The 22,451-nt window shown below is 37.1% G+C and overlaps 2 protein-coding genes and 1 pseudogene across 2 annotated transcripts; 2 read left to right on the top strand and 1 right to left on the bottom strand.

Moving 5' to 3' along the window:
* The first annotated feature begins 1,864 nt into the window (after positions 1-1,864).
* Positions 1,865-8,140, top strand: LOC121742105 (kinesin-like protein KIN-5D). Its single transcript, XM_042135144.1, has 23 exons — positions 1,865-2,060; positions 2,325-2,576; positions 2,668-2,797; positions 2,928-3,083; positions 3,172-3,648; positions 3,849-3,946; positions 4,029-4,185; positions 4,278-4,347; positions 4,506-4,582; positions 4,696-4,749; positions 4,836-4,916; positions 5,007-5,118; positions 5,316-5,402; positions 5,482-5,657; positions 5,748-5,909; positions 5,982-6,089; positions 6,187-6,345; positions 6,414-6,497; positions 6,813-7,018; positions 7,100-7,201; positions 7,289-7,398; positions 7,487-7,638; positions 7,722-8,140. The coding sequence occupies exons 2-23, from the start codon at positions 2,398-2,400 to the stop codon at positions 7,935-7,937; spliced, it is 3,153 nt and encodes a 1,050-aa protein (XP_041991078.1). The 5' UTR covers positions 1,865-2,060; positions 2,325-2,397; the 3' UTR covers positions 7,938-8,140.
* Positions 8,141-8,687: 547 nt separating this feature from the next.
* LOC121741171 lies at positions 8,688-12,431 on the top strand (annotated as a pseudogene).
* An 86-nt stretch (positions 12,432-12,517) lies between these two features.
* LOC121741352 (phototropin-1-like) lies at positions 12,518-19,598 on the bottom strand. Its single transcript, XM_042134076.1, has 22 exons — positions 18,735-19,598; positions 18,448-18,630; positions 17,559-17,650; positions 16,490-16,763; positions 15,977-16,211; positions 15,831-15,901; positions 15,660-15,766; positions 15,522-15,571; positions 15,349-15,453; positions 15,177-15,236; positions 14,993-15,082; positions 14,764-14,840; positions 14,600-14,684; positions 14,421-14,501; positions 14,221-14,324; positions 14,078-14,127; positions 13,864-13,970; positions 13,665-13,787; positions 13,532-13,583; positions 13,334-13,446; positions 13,064-13,204; positions 12,518-12,906 (listed from the first exon to the last, which is right to left on the bottom strand). Exons 1-22 carry the CDS (start codon positions 19,412-19,414, stop codon positions 12,820-12,822), a joined length of 2,967 nt encoding a protein of 988 aa, XP_041990010.1. The 5' UTR covers positions 19,415-19,598; the 3' UTR covers positions 12,518-12,819.
* Positions 19,599-22,451: the final 2,853 nt, after the last annotated feature.

Here is a 22,451-nt window from a genome sequence, read left to right on the forward strand (position 1 = left end):
GTTCTATATTACTAATATTTGGTGCAATTTCACCACACTGTTCACACCAAACCAAGGACTCCACTGTCATGCTTCAATTTTTCGGTTTCATACCAAATTAAATTTCAGTTACTAATTATCACTCCAAGTACAATGCTTTATTATGTGGATATACTATGTCATACTTGACAGATATGGATAATTAGTGAACAATGTTTGGGGGATGACTAATCGATTTTATTTCTTTTTTATTTCTTTTTATAGAGGAAACAAGACCCTAGAGAAAATATAACTACCCTGTCTAATTAAGATGATGTTCGTGCACTAAATTTTAAGTGAAAAGACAAAATTTTCCAAAAAAATGTGACATTGTTGGAGTTGGACTATCTGAGCACTCATTATTTTGTCCCTATATACTGGGAATTTCGTCGGTCTGATAAACAAATCGTAAAGAAAAGGTAACGCAACAGGCATTTTTATTTTATTTTTAAAATTTCAATCCTAATTGAATATATATTTGTATAGATAATAATATCATTAGTACTGTTTCTACTTTCTATGATCAGATATGTCAAGTAAATTAGATTCAACTGCAGAACTCATCTATGGTGAATAATGCAAAGGTTTGATCCATTTTAATAAGCAATAAAAGAATCGTGCATAGTGAGGCTTCTGATTTCAGTTAATTAAGTTATTTTAAGTATTATCCAATTAATTTAGTAGAGTTCAATTAATTCTAAATCAAACATGGAGTAATAAATTCTCATTCTCCTAAAATAAGGGAGAGCTCAATGCTCATGATGAAACAGTCAATAATATTTTAATAATTTATTATCTATGTAAATTAATTATCAATTATAACACTTGTTAAGTTTAAAAAAAACATAATTAATGTACTTTAACTGATCTAAGTACAAAACTTTTAGCTCCAAAATCTCACTTAAAGAAAATAGATACTTGATGGAGTAAGCATTCAATGCCTAAAAAGTATAGAAAAGGTACTAACACGGAAAATAATTAAGACAAATTAACTTAATAATTTTGATACTTTGACTAATTTATGTTGGCTTGAAATCCAATTTTCTTTAGTGGAACCCTCAAGGTGTGCCTTTGGAGACAGTAATATGTGAAAGTGTTATTAGGTTTAGAAAAATATATACTGCCCTCTTAAAAAACATATATACAATTACATGATTGAAAATTCGAGCTATAGTCGTGACGTGAAGGTCTATGGATTTCTTTTAAATAATAAAATGGATTTTAACCAATTATATAAAATATTTTTTAAAAAAGTTAAAACGGTGCGTAGTTGCTTGAACTGTCTGTGTCATGCACACACTATATCCATTACGAGCATGTTAGTGCGTGTTTTTCTTCAACAATTTATTTTCCGTTTTGAACATATCAAAAATACAACATGTAATGACCAATTCACCATGCATTGTTGATGATAATTGATACCTTCAATGCTTAAATTTAAACTTTAAAAAACAAATAGGATTAAGTATTCGAATTTTTGTCCAATCCAATTTAATAATTCAAAAGTTCATGAAACAATGAACCTAATCCGATCCGAAAAATCCAATTACATAAATATATATAAAAAAAATGAAAATTAAAACCCCATTAGAGTTGTTCAACACAAAGGTTTTATATGTATAAATATAGTTTGGATGATTTGAGATTTTAAAATATTTGACCCGACCATCTTAAAATTATTAAAAACTAATCCAAACTAAATTATTTGAAATTAAATTTCGATTTGAATATAATCGAATATTTGAATTTGGAATATTTTACTGACCAGTAGGAAAAAGTCAAATTATTCGTTTTCAATTTCAAATATCTCGTGACTCATAACGGCCATAGGTTTTTGAAGCTTCAATTTATACTCTTTCTCTCACTAGATTCTCTTTCTACTCTCTAATAATCTCTACTCTCTCTGCTTTAATTTTAAGATAATCGACAATTCTGAGACGGCCTCTGTTCAGCTCTTGTCTCTATAGCGTTGCCATTTGTACTCACATTCTTCTTCTGCATTCCCAGATTGCCGCCCTCTTCTTACCTTATCTCATCTCTAGGTATTATACTCCCCTCATCTTGTACACTTTGTATTTCTTTTTTTCTTTTTTTATTAATTCCGATCTTCAAGGTGCTCTGTCATTTTACTAGATTCCTTCATTTGCTCTACGTTGTTTCCCCTTTTCTATTTCTATACCGTTTTGCTCAATCAAAAGTCGGAGATTTTCCGCGTTATATGCGGATTTTGCGATTTATGGTTTGAATTTTGAGATTTGAAAAAATGTGGGCTTCGGTAGACTGAGTTGAGATCGTCTCACTTGCAGCTCAGTGCAGGAGGAAAAGTAGGATCGATCCATTAATTAGTGGAAGCAGAGAGATTTGGAGTGTTGAATTGCGATGGAATCTACACAGAGAAGAGGAGGCGGTGGCGCAGGAGGTATGGTGCCGATTTCCCCATCGCAGACGCCGCGCTCGAGTGATAAGGCGGGGAGAGATCTGCGATCCGGGGAGGGGAGTTTCAATGGGAAGCAAGACAAGGAGAAAGGTGTCAATGTGCAGGTCATTGTTCGATGCAGGTTGGTGAATTTTCTCCACCTTTCGATTTTCTTAGCATTTTGATTTTTTCTTCCAATTGATGAATAGTTTTTTTTTATTTGTGTTGTATAGGCCGTTGAGTGAGGATGAGGCGAGAATACATACGCCTGTGGTGATTTCTTGCAATGATAACAAAAGAGAAGTCTGTGCTGTTCAGACTATTGCTAATAAGCAGATAGATAGGACTTTCCTTTTTGATAAGGTGTGTTTCTTCAGAATGCTATTTTGATTCATTATCCAATCTTACTCTTTAAATTCCATCGAAGTTCTGCTTCTGCGTTGTCTCACTTTAGGTAGCATTGTCAAAATTGGATTTATGTGCTTGTGTTTAGGTCTTTGGTCCATCATCCCAGCAAAAGGATTTATACGAACAAGCAGTCTGCCCTATTGTGTTTGAGGTGCTAGAGGGGTATAACTGCACCATCTTTGCCTATGGGCAAACGGGAACTGGGAAGACGTATACTATGGAGGGTGGATCAAGGAAAAAGGTATTTGTCTGCCGCTATTAATGGACAATGTTGTTTGTCATGTTTTTGCAATTTCATTCTTGTAACTTTAACTCTTCTTTCTGTTTAGAATGGTGAATATCCAAGTGATGCAGGAGTTATTCCAAGAGCTGTTCGACAAATTTTTGACATTTTAGAGGCTCAGCATGCTGAGTATAGCATGAAAGTCACATTCTTAGAACTATATAACGAGGAAATATCAGATCTTTTAGCACCAGAAGAAACTTCAAAATTTCCCGAGGACAAATCGAAGAAACCTATTGCACTTATGGAGGATGGAAAAGGTGGAGTTTTTGTTCGGGGACTGGAAGAAGAGATTGTGACTACTGCGAATGAGATTTATAAGATCTTAGAGAAAGGTTCTGCTAAAAGGAAGACGGCCGAGACTCTTCTCAACAAACAGAGCAGTCGCTCTCACTCTATCTTTTCTATCACTATTCACATCAAGGAGTGTACCCCAGAAGGAGAGGAAATGATCAAATGTGGGAAGCTGAATCTCGTTGACCTTGCTGGTTCAGAGAATATTTCACGCTCTGGCGCTAGAGAGGTGAGGAATGAGTCATTATCCGAAGACTAGCTACCTCTTCCATTTATGTAATACTCAATGAAAGAAACAACAGAATAAGCATAGTTGAACTTGTGGATACCATATAGCTAATAGAATAGTTGCTCTTGAAACACATTCTGCTGCAATCATAGTCTGATAGATCCTCTATGAATTTTGAAAAGCTTTATTTACTTTTATAGGGCAGAGCAAGGGAAGCTGGTGAGATTAACAAGAGCTTGTTGACACTTGGTCGAGTTATAAATGCTTTGGTTGAGCATTCTGGTCATGTGCCATACAGGTATAAAGATCTCACCAGTGCTGGTCTGTGAATTGGTCAGGCGTGTTTCAGAAATATTACATAATGTAACCTTAAATCTCAGGGATAGCAAGTTAACAAGGTTGCTGAGAGATTCTCTGGGAGGAAAAACGAAAACATGTATAATTGCCACGGTATCCCCTTCCATACTTTGTTTGGAAGAGACACTCAGCACACTAGACTATGCACACCGAGCCAAAAACATAAAGAACAAACCTGAGGTTAGTACTCCTGGAATAGTTTCTTTTTTTGGCAGCTTTGCTACTCTTCATGCCAACTAATATGACTTATTTATTGGTTAATATCATTACAGATCAACCAGAAGATGATGAAATCTGCTGTGATCAAGGATTTATATTTTGAAATTGATCGACTCAAGCAAGGTCTTTATCCACACCCTCCTCAACTGACTCTTTTTCCCTTCCTTTCCCTCAGTGAAATTCCTTTAGTACACGAGTTATAAAATGTCAAATTTGTGTTCTTAGTCTTTTGCCTATACTCTTTATCTTACTATTTTTCATGAAAACCATATGTTTCTCAGAAGTGTATGCTGCAAGAGAGAAGAATGGAATATACATACCAAGAGATCGTTATCTCCAAGAGGAGGCAGAGAAAAAGGTTCCTTTTTTTCTCTATCAAGTGCTTTTGATGTAATAAGTATATTTACTAAGGTAGAAGAAGTGAAGAATTTTCTAACTGATTCATATATATCGCATTCTTCTACTTTTTAGGCCATGTCAGAAAGGATAGAGCGTATGGAACTTGATCTAGATTCCAGGGACAAGGTATAATTAACAATATAATCTCACTGGATCGTTGGTTGTTCCCATGATGAAATATGATTCATTATTGACATGAAATTTATGAGCAGCAACTAGCAGAACTCCAGGATTTGTACAACTCTCAGCAGCAGTCGACTGCTGAACTGAGTGATAAGCTTGAAAAGACTGAGGTAATATTCAATTAGTGCCCGTTCAAACTTAAAACATTTTTTACTCATATTACTGTCATGCAATAATTAGGCTTTTGGGTCATGATACAGAAAAGGCTTAAGGAAACTGAGCATGTGTTGCTTGATCTTGAAGAAAGGCATATGCAGGCAAATGCAACAATAAAAGAAAAGGAGTTTTTGATTTCCAATCTTCTGAAATCTGGTAGGTGGCATCATCTTCTTTACTTACTTTTGTTTCTGTATTTTGTGTCCTTATAAAATGAAAACTAAATTTCCTCTTCCGGACTGTCTTAGATATTCCATTGTCAAAACTCCAATTATGTTACTATCCAGCCACTACCTTTTCGTCACATTGCCTCTAACCAATTGACACATTGTAATCTGAATGTTTTCCACCAGAGAAAGCACTCATAGAGCGGGCACTAGAGCTTCGGTCAGAACTGGAGGATGCTGCATCAGATATCACTAATCTGTTCACCAAGATTGGTCTGTCCTTACTTTGATAACGGTAATATATTTTATAAGATAAAGATACTATCCTAATCTTGACATACTAATATTTCAGAACGCAAGGACAAAATTGAAGATGGCAACAGAACTCTTATACAGAGGTTCCAATCCCAATTGACTGAGGAGCTAGGTGTCTTGCACAAAGCTGTGGCATCATCGACCACACAGCAAGAACAACAGCTAAAAGAGATGGAAGAAGACATGCATTCATTTGTATCTACAAAAACTGAGGTATAATTTATCTATATTAATATATTTAGATTCATGTGGTACCTTTCACTTCTAAGTGCCTTTTAGTAAACTTCGTTGTGCACTTTGCAGGCTACTGAAGAACTTCGAGGTCATCTAGAGAAACTTAAAACCATGTATGGATCTGGGATCAAGGCTTTAGATGATTTAGCTGGAGAACTTAATTCTAACTCCGAATCAACTTTTGGGCAACTGAACTCTGAAGTCTCTAAACACTCCTCGGCCTTTGAAGAGGTTCGTGTTGCATTTTGAATTACTAGGGATTTTTTCTTTAGCATTTTCTGATTCTTATGTCATGTGATGCAGCTTTTCAAGGGAATAACTTCCGAGGCTGATGCTTTACTTCATGATCTTCAAGATAGTCTGCAGAGTCAGGAGAAAAAGCTAACTGCTTATGCTGAACAACAGCGAGAGGTTGATTTTTAGTAAATGGTTATTTTTTCAATTAACTTACTATCTCTTGTTTATTTTCACCAGAATAATAACTGGCTGTGTTTGACATGATATACAGGCTCATAGCAGAGCTGTCGAAACAACAAGATCAATTTCTCAGATTACTGTAAACTTCTTTAGGACATTAGACGGGCATGCTTCAATGCTGGGACAAATATTCGAAGAGGCACAGACAAATAATGACCAGAAATTATCTGAACTTGAAAAGAAGTTTGAGGTATCAAAGCTATTCACAAAACACACTTAGATAAGCTTTTTCTGACCAGATGACTGATTTCACTGTAGGAGTGTGCTGCCCATGAAGAAAAACAACTACTAGCAAAAGTGGCCGAGCTGCTTGCTGGTTCAAATGCTCGGAAAAAGAAACTGGTTTGCACCTCCAAAATTAATCTTCTCCTCCTTCCTATATAATTATTTTGATTGAAATTGTGATATACTCCTACTACTGATTAGTTTTGTAGAGTAAGCAGAAGAAAAAAATGGTTTTACCTATCTTTGCTTGCACTGAAACATTAAATTGTCACATCTAAGATTATATATTTTGATAGTCATCTAGAATAATCAAGATAACCCAACCTCTTCATATAGAATCATCCTTTATATTCATTAAACACATATATACTCTCGACTCTCGTATAAGTCAACCTTTATCAATTTTTCTTGATTTAATTTTTATTGCATTAGGTCAAATGTGCGATTGTTGAACTTCGAGAGAGCGCTGCCAGCAGAACCAGTAAATTACAGCAAGAGATGTCAACTATGCAAGAAACTACCGGCTCTATCAAAGCTGAATGGACAAGTTACACACAAAGTGCAGAATCTCATTATCTTGAGGATACTGCTTCAGTCCAAATCGGGAAAGGAGATATGGAAGAGGTCCTTCGTAAATGGTTAGCGTGCTTTATACACTTTTTTTTCTGCACTGCTGGACTTGGCCGATGCTAAACTTGTTAAACGTACATAAAATGCAGCATGGAACAAGCCAAATTGGGTGCACAACAATGGAAAAGTGCTCAGGAGTCCCTGCTTCATCTTGAGAAGACCAATGTTGCTTCAATAGATGAAATAGTTAGGTTAGTAACAAATCCAGGGTTCCACTTCAAGTCTTCTTCTTTTGTTCTTCCATTTTGCGATATTATGTGAATATCTGTTCTCTGTAGAGGAGGGATTGATACTATTGACATCTTACGGGGACGTTTCTCTTCTGCTGTGAGTTCTGCATTGGAAGACACAGATACTGGAAGCAAGAATCTTCTCTCCTCCATTGACCGTAAGCTTTCCTGTTTTTTGTAATTGGTCCGAGTAACAGGAAATTTATATTGTTGAAACATGTTTAATGAACTAAAAACCAATTGCAGGTTCGTTACAACTTGACCACGAGGCATGTGGCAATCTTGATTCCATGATTGTTCCTTGTTGTGGAGACTTAAGGGATTTGAACAGTGGACATTATCACAAGATTGTCGAAATTACAGAAAATGCTGGGAAATGCCTCCTAGAAGAGTACACGGTAAGAGACCTGTATGCCTTTCTATGAGACATATCATAGTCCAATACTCTCAAATTCACCAACTCTGGTCCATTTATGCTCAGGTTGATCAACCCTCGTGTTCGACACCAAAGAAAAGACCAATCAACCCGTCAAGTGTTGCCTCCATCGAGGAACTGAGAACTCCATCATTTGAGGAACTGCTAAATGTGTTTTGGGACGCAAAATCATCAAAGCAAGCAAATGGCGATGCGAAGCATATTTTAGAAGCTGCCATAGCCATGAGGGACTCCCGACTTCCCCTCACTGCCCTCAATTAAGGGAGTTGTTGCTTGACAAGTATATGCATATATAGTCAAGGCCCGGCGGCTTATCCATGAGGCCCAAATATATGTTCAACCCCTTCATGAACTACACATATAGTATAATTCTACTATATATACATATATGAGTGTGTATATATAAATTCTTTTTGTAAAATTGCCCTATGAATCAGTTTATAATGATGATACTCGTTTTATCTTGAGGTTTGTATCATATTAAAATGGCTTGTCTACTCTTACTTTCTTTCTCCCTTCATTTTTGTAGACTCAACTTCTGTTCTCATTTTATTATTCTTCAATTTATTTTATTTTATATTACATCCTAATTATGAAATACTAGTCAATATCTAGTACTAACCCATTCTTTTACGTGTGAAATCATTGCTAATTTTTTTTATTTAATGCCTTATGCACGTTCCCCAGTGATGCGTAATTCTCAGTAACTACGTGCATCCCAGAATTAATTATGTTTATTAAAAAATGACTCTGTAGCTCTTATTGTAACACTTCATTATATGTACAAAAACAAAGTCAACTTTTAGGCTGAAATCATGATATTGACTTTGAAGACTATGTACAATAACTAATATAACTAACTTTTCATTTCATTTTATCTATGTCTATTCCTCAAATATCTATTCTTCCTTTTTATTCTCCCTCTCTCCCAGAATCCAACCAAAATTTTGAAACATTTCATACTCACATTCATCATATTGCATCCCAGAATTATTGATCTCACTGATCAACATGACATCTGAAAAGTCAGGAGGGCAGGAAGATGATTCTGAAAAATGGATTCTTGAGAATATACATATTGATGGCATGGATGATGTTGCCATGGAAGATGGCAAAAAAACAACTTCTTCGTCTACATCTTTCAATGAGAGATCCATTAGTATGAGGAAGAGGAATGTGGTTACGAGCTCCGGCCCTAAGATGGGAAGGATAGAATCGGGTGCAAAGAGGGGCCTGATGAGCCTCCGGTTTCTTGACAGGGCCAAGACGGGGAAGGAGGAGGACGGGTGGAAGGCCATTGAAAAGCGTTTCTGCGTGAATTCCGTTGATGACAGGCTGTTTAAGGACAAGTTTGGGGCCTGCATTGGTATCTTCGTTCAATTCTTGAAGATAGACCTGTTTTGGGGGTGAGTTTTTGGCTTTGGATTTGACCTTATTTCTTGTGGAAGGGATGGGAGACAGCAAGGAATTCGCAGGGGAGCTGTTCGAGGCGCTGGCAAGGCGTCGAAACATCGCCACTGAGAGTGGGATAGACTTGCTACAACTAAGGAAATTTTGGGAAGACATGACAAATCAAGACTTGGATGCAAGGCTTCATATATTCTTCGACATGTAAGAGCATTTGTAGTTTTGAAATAGGATGCTTGAGGTGTAGCTCGACTATTTATTTCGGCTTATGATACAAGTATTTTTTTTTAACTTCACAGGTGTGACAAGAATGGAGATGGGAAGCTATCAGAGGATGAGGTCAGAGAGGTGAGCATCAAGTTCATTACTTCAAATTTTCTATTTTTATGCATATGCTCATTTTCTGTCAAGTTAAGGTTCTAGTTATGAGTGCATCCGCGAACAAACTGTCAAAATTCAAGCAAGAAGCCGGGACATATGCTGCATTGATCATGGAGGAGCTAGATCCTGATAATCATGGATATGTAGAGGTACTACCATTTTTTATCTCATCATTTTCATTTACTGAAAATTAAACTAGCACCCTATCTCTTATGCTTCTTGTACTAATTCAAACAGATGTGGCAACTCGAAGCACTTCTTAGAGGGATGGTTGGATCAGAAGAAACCCAAAGATCAGACAAGAAAGCAGACACACTGGCAAAAACCATGATCCCCAAAGAATACAGTACTCCAATCAGCCGGTTCCTGTCCAAGACCAAGGAGAGATTCTTCGACAACTGGAAAAAGATATGGATCATCATACTATGGCAGGGCACAAATATCTCCCTCTTCACTTGGAAGCTGAATGCGTACCAGCGGGTACCTGCTTTCCAAGTGCTTGGATTCTGCCTCTGCTTCGCCAAGGCTGCAGCTGAGACAGTCAAGTTCAACATGGCCCTCATCCTAGTGCCCGTGTGCAGAAGAACTCTCACAAGGCTACGAGAGACATTCCTAGGCCAAGTAATCCCTTTCGATGAAAACATCAACTTCCACAAGCTGGTCTCGGTGGAGGTTATGTTGGGCACCATGGTTCATATAATAATGCACATGAGCTGCAATTTTGTCAGGATATCCAGCTGCCCTAAAGATCAGTTTGATACTATTCTTGGACCACTCTTCAATTACAAGCAGCCGACTTATATGGATTTGTTGTTAAGTATTGAAGGGATTACCGGCATTATAATGATACTTTTGATGCTTTATGCCTTCATATTGGCAACTCACTCGTTTAGGCGGAATGTGGTTAAGTTTCCGGGGCCATTCCATGGTTTGGCAGGGTTCAATGCCTTCTGGTATGCTCATCATCTGCTGGCTGTGGTTTATATCCTCTTGCTTGTCCATGGCTGGTTCCTTTTCCTCACCCCGGAATGGTATAAGAAGACGGTATGTCATGTTCGGACGCATGTTTCTTTTTATTGCCGCTCTAGAATCTCCATTGAAATGTGGATTGGTTTTACAGACATGGATATATGTGTCAGTGCCAATGCTCATCTACACCACTGAGAGAATCCTTACACTCCATGACAGAAACTACAAAGTTGACATCAATAAGGTAACACATGTGTTTTCTTTTACACGCGTGCAGCAGCAAGCCCACCTCGTTTTCTCTTGTTTTCAAAGTGCAGGCTGTCATATATACACGAAATGTATTAGCCCTATACATGAGCAAGCCTCCTGGATTCAGATACAAGAGTGGGATGTACCTATTTGTCAAGTGTCCTGATATATCTAACTTTGAATGGTAAAATATAATCAAATCTTACAATAGTAGTATTGTCGTTACTACTTCTTGTCTATATTTCACTCTATAAACCTTTCTTACAGGCACCCCTTCTCCATCACTTCTGCACCAGACGACGACTATCTGAGCGTCCATGTACGGACATTGGGAGACTGGACAACGGAGATCAAGAATCGCTTTGAAAAGGTAGCTTTCTAGTTGCTATATTGCACATACGACTGTGAGGTTTCTTTTAACTGTAATTATTCATTCTACACAGGCGTGTGAGCCTCAATCCGAGAAACAAAGCAGGGGAGATTTGGTGAGAATGGAAACTAAGGCATACACAGAAACTCCACAAGAGTGAGAAATTCAATTAATATTTTCAATAGCTTAACATAGCACATATCTCACTCATCTTTTTCCACAGATTCCCAATAATTGTCGTTAGAGGTCCTTATGGTGCACCAGCGCAGGATTATAGGAAATTCGACATTCTTCTACTTGTTGGTTTAGGTATTGGAGCTACTCCATTCATCAGCATTATCAAGGACATAGTGAACAATGAATCACGCTCGGTAAATGCAAAGAAATCCACCAATTTGTACACAAAATCAAGTGACAATGTTACTAAACAGATTTCATAACTTCCTGAATCAGGCACTACTAGATGAGGTGCCTTCAGACAAGCATGGTCCAGAGAGAGCATACTTTTATTGGGTGACGAGGGAGCAAGGGTCGTTTGACTGGTTCAAAGGCGTCATGGACGACATTGCAGAATATGACCATAATGTAAGCCTAATACTACATCAAACTCATCAAGCTAATACACTTATCTTTTTCTATCTAACAAAAGTTGTTGCTACTTGCAGCATATCATAGAAATGCACAACTACCTGACAAGCATGTATGAGGAAGGTGATGCTCGATCAGCGCTGATAGCGATGGTGCAGTCGCTGCAACATGCCAAGAATGGAAAGGACGTCGTCTCAGATAGCAGGGTAAGCACATTCACAGCTATAACAACTCACAACAGGAGGATATGCATGTTTTCTTGAACTAGTCTGCTGATTCTGAGGTTGCTGTTGGAACAGATACGGACTCATTTTGCACGTCCCAACTGGAGAAAAGTCTTCACTAATTTATCCAGTGTACATCCTTATAGTAGGATAGGTAAAGCCATGAATTCTAACATAGAAATTTTCCTACAAAACAGTCATCTTCCAAGCTTTAAATCGAAATCTTGCATGTGTTTCAGGAGTGTTCTACTGTGGAAGTCCAATGCTAACAAAGACACTCAAGGGGCTCTGCCAAGAATTCACCATGAGTTCATATACTCGGTTCAATTTCCACAAGGAGAACTTCTAGAACTTTACGCGATAAGCTGTCAAGATTTGGATAGAAAAGCTTGCATGTTTATGATCAGCCCCAGCATTCATCCTCTGCGTTCAACTCTTCATCTATACGTTGTTGAATCTTTCGATTTTCAATGTGGAAAAAAGTCTGATTGATGAATGCCTTTCATGTCTGTACCTTATCAGATATGCATTCTCATTTTCGATAATGAACATGCTCACAACTTGATTTGATGATCGATATGCTTTCTGTTTAGAATCTGTTATCGAAAGTTTCTTCAGATTTTACTGTTTATGTTTACCAAACGATGTTTCAATACCATGAATCATGAATTCTTAAATTGGGAATAGGAAGCATATAAAACAACCTTATTGTTGCACAACTTAACAATGCACAAAACAAGACAAACTCACGCTACAACATGTGACAAAGAATTGAGATACAACAAACAAACTATTTCACAACTTCCAAAGATCGAAAGAAAAAAGGATAAAAAGATTAGTCTACAACAACATGCCGAAGAAAAAACGAATTAAGAGGTGAGCTCAACATTATCAGGATCATCCGATTCAGCCACCACAATTGCATAAACCTTGACAAGGAGTGCATAACTACCTTTTAGAACACATTCTTCTGCAGATCATCGAGCCCGGGATCAACCGTTTCTTTCTCCTCAAACAGTGGGGCTTCAAGTGTAGGAGGACTCTGAAGGATTCAAAAATCATTTTAGTCCATTTATATAATGTATGAAGCATGGAAACAAGTCTGATTTCCGAAGCATGTATGCAAGAAAGAAACGTAGCTTTACATAAAATGAATCGTGTCGAGACAGATACTAGAAAGGCAGAGTTTCTGCAATTACCATGCAACGAACTAGAGCCCAATTTATCCCGCGGAAAAATGGATGCTGCTTAACTTCATTAGCTCCTTCGCGTGATCCTAGTCTGTTTTTCGGATCTCTGTGTAGCAGTCGATACATCAGCTGCTTTCCTTGAAGGCTCACCTGCAGCAAGCCAAAATTCTTGTTCATTGCATTATACTACAACAATATTTGAGAGCTGAGTTTGCATTATTTTTAGTTTTAGGATTTTATGCAAATGAAAGAATCTGAAATTGCTACAAAAACGACAACCTCTTTGCTTCTTGGAAACTTTAAGTCCTTGTGAAGAATGTTGGCAAATGTCTTCTGCCTCGTCTTTCCCCTGAATGGGGTGTATCCATACAGCATCTCGTATAAAAGAATCCCTACAAAGCAATAAGAAGAAATCAGTCACTATGTATAAAAACAAATATGTCTAATCTCAGAGAAAGAATGAAGTAGCATGATTACCAAGTGCCCACCAGTCTACTGCACTGGTATGGCCAGCACCGGTGATGATTTCCTGTTGGGAAGAACGATCAAACGAGTAAGTAGGCGAAGATTCTAAACTGAGGACAAAAACAAAAGTAGAGATGATACTAACCGGAGCTATGTATTCTTCAGTACCAACGAAAGAATTCGATGCTCTCATTGGTTCAGCCATGAAGATGGGAGGCTGTTGACCTTTCTGACTCCTTTTCTTTTCATTTATCTCTGGGACCAGCAGCTGCATTGTACATTAACTCTATCAGTTAAAGCTATCATCTCTAAAATGGTAGATTTTAGAAAAGATGAAAACACACCTGTGGCTTGCAAGATGTCAAGCACGACAAATCAAAGTCCGTGAGAGCAACATGCCCGTTATCTTGAAGTAAGACATTCTCCGGCTTTAAGTCCCTGTAGATTATGCCTGCAGCAAGAAAGTAAGATGGTGATATGAAGGAAATTCATTCAGTGTTTTTTTTTTCTGCTTAATCTTATTTTTAGTTGATATATAAATCTCGTGGTTATATATACCTTGACAGTGAAGATACTCCAGTGCCACTACGACTTCAGCAGCATAGAATCTGAAAGAAATAACAATCATAGGGGTGCATTAGAATCCTTTTCTACGACTGCAAGCGAATTTTGTCACGTGTAATAACCAAGGTTGTGTTTACCTTGCGGCATCTTCTTTCAGCACTTTTGTAGGCTGCCTGTCGAGTACAAGAAAGAGCTCTCCACCGGGGCAGTAATCAGTAATCAAACAGATATGAGTTTTAGTCTGTAAATAAGTTTTAACGGAAAAATTAGTTCGAACATCGTCTACATCACTTATATAATCTAATTGTATACTACATTCAAATGCCAATTATATAACCTGAAATGAAGCATACAGAGCCGGAAGAAACGGGTGATCTAACATGTCTAGGATTTCTCGTTCCGCACAAGCTCTGTGCACCTGCAGATTCAGAGATGCACCGTTAGGGAAAAATTGGATACATAAGCGATCAATCAGACGCACAACAAGCAAACAAATGACAGAGTTGAGCTCCGTGCCTTGTTTCTATTAAGCATCATGCCCTTGTCCATTGCTTTCATTGCAAAGTATTTCCCCGTTCCACATAGCTCTACGAGATGCACACTGCAAGGACATAATTCATTAGCCGCATCAGCTGATATCAATTTTATTCACAACATAATATCATGGAAAACACACATACCTTCCAGTATCACCGGCTCCTAGTGGTTTCACGGGCTTAAAATGTTTCAATCCTATCTCTTCCCCACTGTCTAGAATCTGTAGACATGCGTATATCAGATTAGTATGTTCAAGAAGGTAGCAGATATGAATATATGATCATATAATCTTCAAATATTAATATATGTATTAGCTAAAATACTCCTAATATTCAGAAAATAGAAGATTCTCAGTTAAACATGACACTGCACCTTCTGAATAGCTAGCCAGGAAGGGCTGTCCTTCCTATGAGGCTTTGGGTGAACAACTTTCGAATGATTCTTCCACAAGTCCTCAGGTTTCTGTTGGTTGAGTTACATAAGACAAACACCTCAAAAAGGAGGAACATAAGAAAAAATTCAATATAGGAAACTATATATCGGAAATATAACTGACCGTATTTGCATCTGGAAGCTCTCTGACTGCATCATCAACATTTGCAGCAGTTTCTTTCACCTGAGAAAACGAAAATCAGATATTTCATCCGAACTCAAATTATATGAAAATAAATCCACTTCAACCATCAAATGCCATCTCAACTATATAGAGAAATAGGAAAGTTAATCACCAGTACTGCACTTTCTGTTGCTGTGGCCTCAGGAATACAATTATGAAGCGGCTCGACATGTTGACTTCCGTCTAGCTGCACTCCTATGAAATACTGCACCTCTCCCTATTCAAGAACAAGAACATGTTTAAAAATGGACGCCTTCTACCTAATACAGTGATCAACACTCCTACCTTTTGATCACGCATAGGCTGCAGATGAAACAAGTTCCAGAACTTTTTGCCTGTTATTGAATTCATTAGAAAAGCAGACAAAATATTTGTTCAAAACTACTCCTTTCGCAGTAAGGCATAATCTTATTACATACATACCACTTTTAGTGTAGTTGATGAGCTGGACTGTGACCTCCCTCTGGTTATCGATGGCGTCTCTTATCTTCCTAACCGTCGACGGGTCAGTTTCGGGCCCTTGAAGGAATCTACAAAAGAGCAAGTTTCAGTTTATGTTTTTGGCCTTTTTAGAAATTTCAATAGTAAAGTTACCTGCAGTTTCTACCCAAGATTTCTTCTCTGCAATACTCTGTTAACTCCAAGAAACTATCAGAAGCAAAAATCTAGACAAAAACACCATTAGATTCAAAAGTAAAATTAAAAATCAGTCCAACAAAAAGGGTAATTAATTAACTTACAATAGGATTATCAGGAAGCCTTGGATCAGTGATGACGAAGTTTTTCTCTATACGTTCAAGAGTGGTGGCCAAATCGATACCCTTTCTCATCTCCTTCTTCCTTACTTTATCATCCACGCTGTCCGGCCTCCCCTCGTCCTCACTCTCCGAGGAGTAACCGTTCTCTTTCTCCTCGTCGTCATTGAACACAGGCTCGAGATCTTCAGTGCTCGAGCGCCGCCCCTTCTTCAAAATCCTGCATGAAAGAATGAGTGTTCCCATCATTGCATGCATCTCGTCCTAGAAAGTTTGGCACATATTTTAATTTTCGTCCGCTCACTTTTTTACTTTTACCATATTTGCCAATGGACCCCACATTCCACTAACTCATTCTCACCCACATTTTATTATAAAACTACTCCAGCAACCAGTTTTCCATTATATTTCTCGAAACTCGTGCCAGGTTAAAATGTGACAAACTTTAGAGACTGAGGGAGTATGATTTTTTTGTGTGGATAGGAAAAATTTACGTACCCCATGAAAGATCGGCGGGAGTTTTTCTTCTGAGGCTTTTCGGGAAGCTCGTTGATCTTCTGCATGGAGGTTCGAGTGCCGGTATGCGAGTGGCGGCGGACAGGCGGCGGCTTGTCGTCGGAGCTCCGACGGGTTGGGGCGTCGAAGATTTCGTTGTCGCCGGATTTGCGGATGAAGGGGCGGTTGGTGGACTCGCTGAGGGCTCTTGGTCGAGGCCTCTTCACTGCTTCGACTAGCTCTGTAACTGAACTCGTCGCCATCTCTTTCTGCCGAGCTATTCAGTCCAAAGTAAAAGAGTCAAAACACTATATAAAAAAGTGGCTGAAGTCTCCACGTTTGGTAGGAAAGATAAATAAACAAAATATAATACGAACACAGATTTCATATCTTTTTGTGTCATAGAACTCCAATATAGATGAGTTATCTAATATGTACATTTATTTTATCATATTTTACTTTTTGGGGTGTGATCCAAGAACTTTGTACGTTACGTTGTACAAAACTGTATATTTACACAGTAAAATTTGAGTTCTGATGTTTTGATTTATCTTGCCAAAAAGAAACATGAATCTAACATAAAAATAAATGAATAAATAAGTAAAAGCATAAGCAATCTATAGTAGTGTGTTAAAAGTGTGATGGTAGTAGTATTTCGTATATTAAAAAAAATGATTATATTTATAAAGAACTGTAAGTATATTCCTTAATAGTCAATATTTTTATTTTAATATTATATTCATACCTCCAAAAGCACAAGTGTATGGGGGTCATCAAATTTATCAATAACTTAGTAAATTAAAATTTAGTGTATTAGTATTCACTACTACTAATTTATTCGTAATTATAGAGGAATATATAAATAAATCAAAATTTAATTTTTATGTAGTACTCCTATGTAAATTAATAATATAAATAAAAATTTATGATGTGTTTTAAGTAACATTAATTGATAAAAAAAATTTCTCTTCTAATTAAAAGGTCAGATATTTAAGTTATCGTGATCACCAAAATAAATTACTACTGTAATAAATAAGGAATCGCTATTGATATTTAATTAAAGGTGGATTACCATCGTAACGGATCAGTGATTCGGGAAGCCCATTGGGCCGGGTAGTTTTCTCCCTGATTCCTTCGGTGTGCTTGCTCACTTCCACTTGCATTCTGCACCAATACACCAAAATTTCACATCTTAATCAATCCACTTTTCAAATTCTATCCATCTTAATAACCGCCATAGTGTTGTAACACTAACATATATAAATTACAGAAAATCGTCTGAATCAAATAGCAATTGTGATTATCACATGATAAAAGACGTACATATTGGGATACTAGGCTACATCTTAATAATAGCAATCTGTTCCACAAAATCTTCTCAATCAAATCCCACATCTTAATAACTTTTGCCCATACATGACTCGTATAGATCAGAGACGTACATATTCGCACTGGCTACTAAGTGGTCCGCAATTTTATACCCTAATTATTATGACATTTTTTGCTGGACCACGCTATGATCTAGTAATTAATTCAACAAAATTATAGTAGATCTCATACTTACGATGATAAAACATTTATCTAATACACATATAACATAAACATACAAAAAAATCAAAATTACAATCATGGTTAAATTTTATACAGATATTTACAATAAAATAGTAAAATATTCACGTATTGCAAATGGCCACCCTGGTAATCTTGTATTAATGGTATTAAAATCTCACAACTGGCAAAGGAAGAAGACATGCAAAATTGGGCCCAGAAAAAGGTAGAATATGTTTAATTGAGTTGGGACGTCCATCACTATTCAACCTGCGTGTTCCGTTTATTAATTTGAAGGCCAAATAAAGACATATACATAGTGAAAAATCAAAGGGTAAATTTCAACTCAAATTATTCGTTACTACCTTTTATCTAGTAGAGTACAATTATTTATGTTGAAACATTAATATTACCCGATATATTTAAGGACTTTGCCAGTTTCATCTTTGATTGGTGTGATAGTGAGAAGATTCCAAAAGGGAGTGCCATCCTTCTTGTAGTTGAGCAACCTCCCGCAGTAGCTCGTCCCCGTCTCTAAGGCCTCCCGAATCTTCGCCACATCCTCCGGGTCCGTCTCCTTCCCCTGCAAAAACCGACTGCATCGCTCCCAAATATTAAGAGGCTATTTAATAGTGATATGTCAAAACATGATAAGAACAAGTTATCTACTAAATTGTAAATTAAATAAATAATTATTTACCAATTCCGGCCTACAACTTCCTTAGAAGTGTAGCCGGTCATCTTGAAAAACCCGGCGCTCGCATACATGATGGGGGCGTCGGGTTTGGTCGCATCCGACACCACAAACGTCTGTTGAAACGTCGACAATGCATCTTTCAGATCTTCAGAAACCCTCGGAAAGCCCCTCTCTTTCCCTCCCCCATCATCGGACTGATCTCCGGAGCTTCGGATAGAATTATTCGAATCCCTCCGCGTGTTCCCCTTCTCGTCGCCGGAGTTTCTCACCTTCACTCCCTGCAGCTTCCCGGTCTCCTCATCCGTCTTCAGCACCAATCCCCACTCCGCCGCCCTCTGCGCCGCCGCGCCGACGGCAGTCCCCTTCGCCGCATGCTCGCTCAATATCTCGCCCAGCGCCTTCGGCGGCGGCGGCGGCGGCGCAGCCGTGTCCTTGAGCGCCATCCATGAGGTGATGCCGTCGGGATTCGACGCGGCTGCTCTTCCCGATTTCGACGCGAAGCCTGGCTTCTCCGGCTCCGGCTCCGGGTTGCTGGACCAGCTCTTCCACGACGGGGCCTGCCGGAAAACGGGATTTGACGGAGATGCCGGCGCGGCGGTGGCGGCGGCGGAGGGATTGAAGACTTCGAGGGAGCCGCGGGGGTCTCTAGGGAGCGGTGGGATTAGGGGCTTGTTGCCTTCCATTATAGCTGCAAGATTCAGATAATCAACATCGGATTAATTACTTACTACTGAGGGATTGGGGATTTATGATTGATCAGAGTTGAATTTCATGCATGTTTGTTTTGTTATATTCTGTGTGATATTTTCTTGTCATGAAAATGGCAAGACTTGAGAGAGCAGAGATTGATGTTTTGTCACTATTGCTTCACATGTGACCGCTTCACTATATACTGCTTTCATCCTATTAACTAATTAATTAATTAATTAGATAAGTCCCCAGCTAATTAAATGTATGGGTAGAAATGAGACACTTATTTAGAGGAAAATTTCATTTTCAAACACACTTATTGGGAGGAAGAATGTTTTATTTATATGATGCCCGGAGTCAATAAGCCAGATGATGGGGGTTTAAGTGGAATTTCGCCTTTTCGGGCAGACAAATGTGTGTGTCGTTTTCGAACCCGCACTGCACGGAGCTATGAGAACCTCACAATTTACGAGGGCAGAATGGTCAGAATATATTGTACTCCTATCCAATTTCATGAATATACAATTTAATAGTACTTGAATGGTAGATCAAAAGAAGCAAAGTCAAGAGTTTATAAGAAGAGAGGCATTGAATAAAAATCGAAATTGTAGGTAGGTGATGATGTTAAAGAAAGTAGTGTGGTGTGAATGAAAATGACTATACATAAACTATACTCACAGGAATCCATATAGTAGTTGATTATTGATTATAACACTATACTAATTACGTACCCACAATGAAGATCAAACATGTGAATCCATGCACAAATGTACACGAAACAGAAAGATACATATATATATATGAATACGAACTAGTAGTAGTATAAAATTAACAAAGCATTACCTTAAAGCAGGAATTCCTCAACTTGAAGCAACTTGCCAGATTTTTTTTTGTAATTGCAAAAATGTGAGAATATGATTTTTGGACTGAAACTTAGCAGTTTTTAAAAGGGGAAAAAAACTGGGTGATCGGTCTGAGGTACAACAATTTGGAGAATAATTGTCGAAAAGGTTTGGCATCCCATGCCTGTACACCTATAATTCACATGCATCCATCACTGAATTCTATAAAAAAAATTTATAAATTTTCGAACACAAAAATATGGCGGAGCTTGATGAAATTTGAGGAGTATAATAGTATATTATTAAATCATTAAAAAAATTGGTAGGAGTATGGTAGTATAAAATGTTGGTTTTGTGGTGATTTGTGACAATTAAAATTTTGGCGACAAAAAAGCACAGGATGCATATAGGAGATAAGTAGTAGTACAAGAGAAAATGGAGGGGATATGGACTGCACTTGTTTTTTTTTTATCGTTTCTTCAATTTTAAATCAATAGGGGGGGAACAAAATGAATAGAAGTGACATGATTTTAGTAGATAACATAAGAATGTCACAAAATTTGCTGCGCGTAGCAAAATATATAACCACGTACAGATGCATCTGTAAACTTTTGTCACACGTAAAAGTTTTACTATTATATTTGTAATATTACGTAATTAATATCACAATTCAATAAATACTCTCAACAAAACCTTTATTCGCTCCCTCACAGTTATGGTTCCGAAAATTGTGTCAATATTACGTCAATAAGTTGAATGATTAAACTTATAGTACTATATTTTTATTAGTAAATTTTTACAAATGAGCTCAGTAAGTCGAAATTACGATGGCCGGGAGGAATTAATATGACTTTTTGATGAGCTCATATAATTAAATTTTAATCGTATTAAAATCGTATTTCACCATTAATTAACCTTAATTAAATAGGAAACCGCGCTTCATCTAGATTTATTTTCAATTTTGTCCTGTGTATTTGTGAGCCGTAACTTTAAATGGATATTTCTAATACAATAATTATTTTAAATAGTACGAGATTTATGTAAACTGCGACAGGTCTCGCATGAATAGGACATCAAACCAAACCACTAAAACTTTTAACTTCATGTGAAGATTTTTTAAAATTCAATAATATAAACGTAACTTACTAGCTATACGAGGACTGAGGACATATTTAACAATGTAATAATGCATACAAATAAAAATAATTAAATTGATCTCATAATCCTCCTACTCTATGTATTAGATATTTTTAAAAACACCACTAATATGTACAAAAAAATTAACCCCACCCCCAAAAAAAAGGTTTGTAAATATTGTAGCCACCTTGCGGTGATTAATTGCCAAAAAATGAGATACAATATGATTATTATATTATATTAGTATTTTTTTTTCGGAATGGGTTGGATTATTAGATTTAATGAAATGTGAAATCCCCTGCTAATACCTAGAATGATTTATGATTATGTCGTTTTATGCGGGCCTTCAATAATACTATTATCAGATTAATAATTTTGGGAGATAACGTTGGGAATGTACATGTTTCATAAAGTTGAGCAGACAAAGGTGAAAAGTTGTAATTTTAGCTACTTTCGTATTAGTCATGTGGTATGTTTGGATTTTAGTATCCAATTTTCGATTAGGATTTTTCTCTTATAAGAAAAATGGAAAGAATATGCAATCATAACTGATAGTCTGATATCTTTTAACTGAACTTTTAGCATTGCGTCTCTTTTGACACGATGGTGTTACACTATATATAGCACTGTATAAAATTGTATTTAGTGTATAAAATTTGATGGAAACTCATTTCACATTAATACAATATTTTTCGATTTAAATTGTATTAATCCAACCAGTTTTGAATATTACTTTTAAATATTGGCATTTAGTCTTGAGTCTTGTTATTGACGCAAGTGTGGGTGTAACTAAAGATGTAACGAATTTTGTCTCATTTCACCTAGTATCCCTAAAATAATGGTGTCACTTCTTGTTAATTTTAGTGATTTAGTAAAAAGAAAATGCCATTTATTACATTATCAAGATTTGACTCACTTTTTGTTATTATAAAATGAAGTTCGAATATGGAATCTTGTAGTATCAATTAAAAATAGTTTAAATTATTGATTATATTATTTGAGCAAACTCCAAGGTCATTTGATAACCATATGATTATAGCATAGTACGTAT

The sequence above is a fragment of the Salvia splendens genome, chromosome 7 (genome assembly GCF_004379255.2).
Source record: "Salvia splendens isolate huo1 chromosome 7, SspV2, whole genome shotgun sequence".
NCBI lineage: Eukaryota > Viridiplantae > Streptophyta > Magnoliopsida > Lamiales > Lamiaceae > Salvia > Salvia splendens.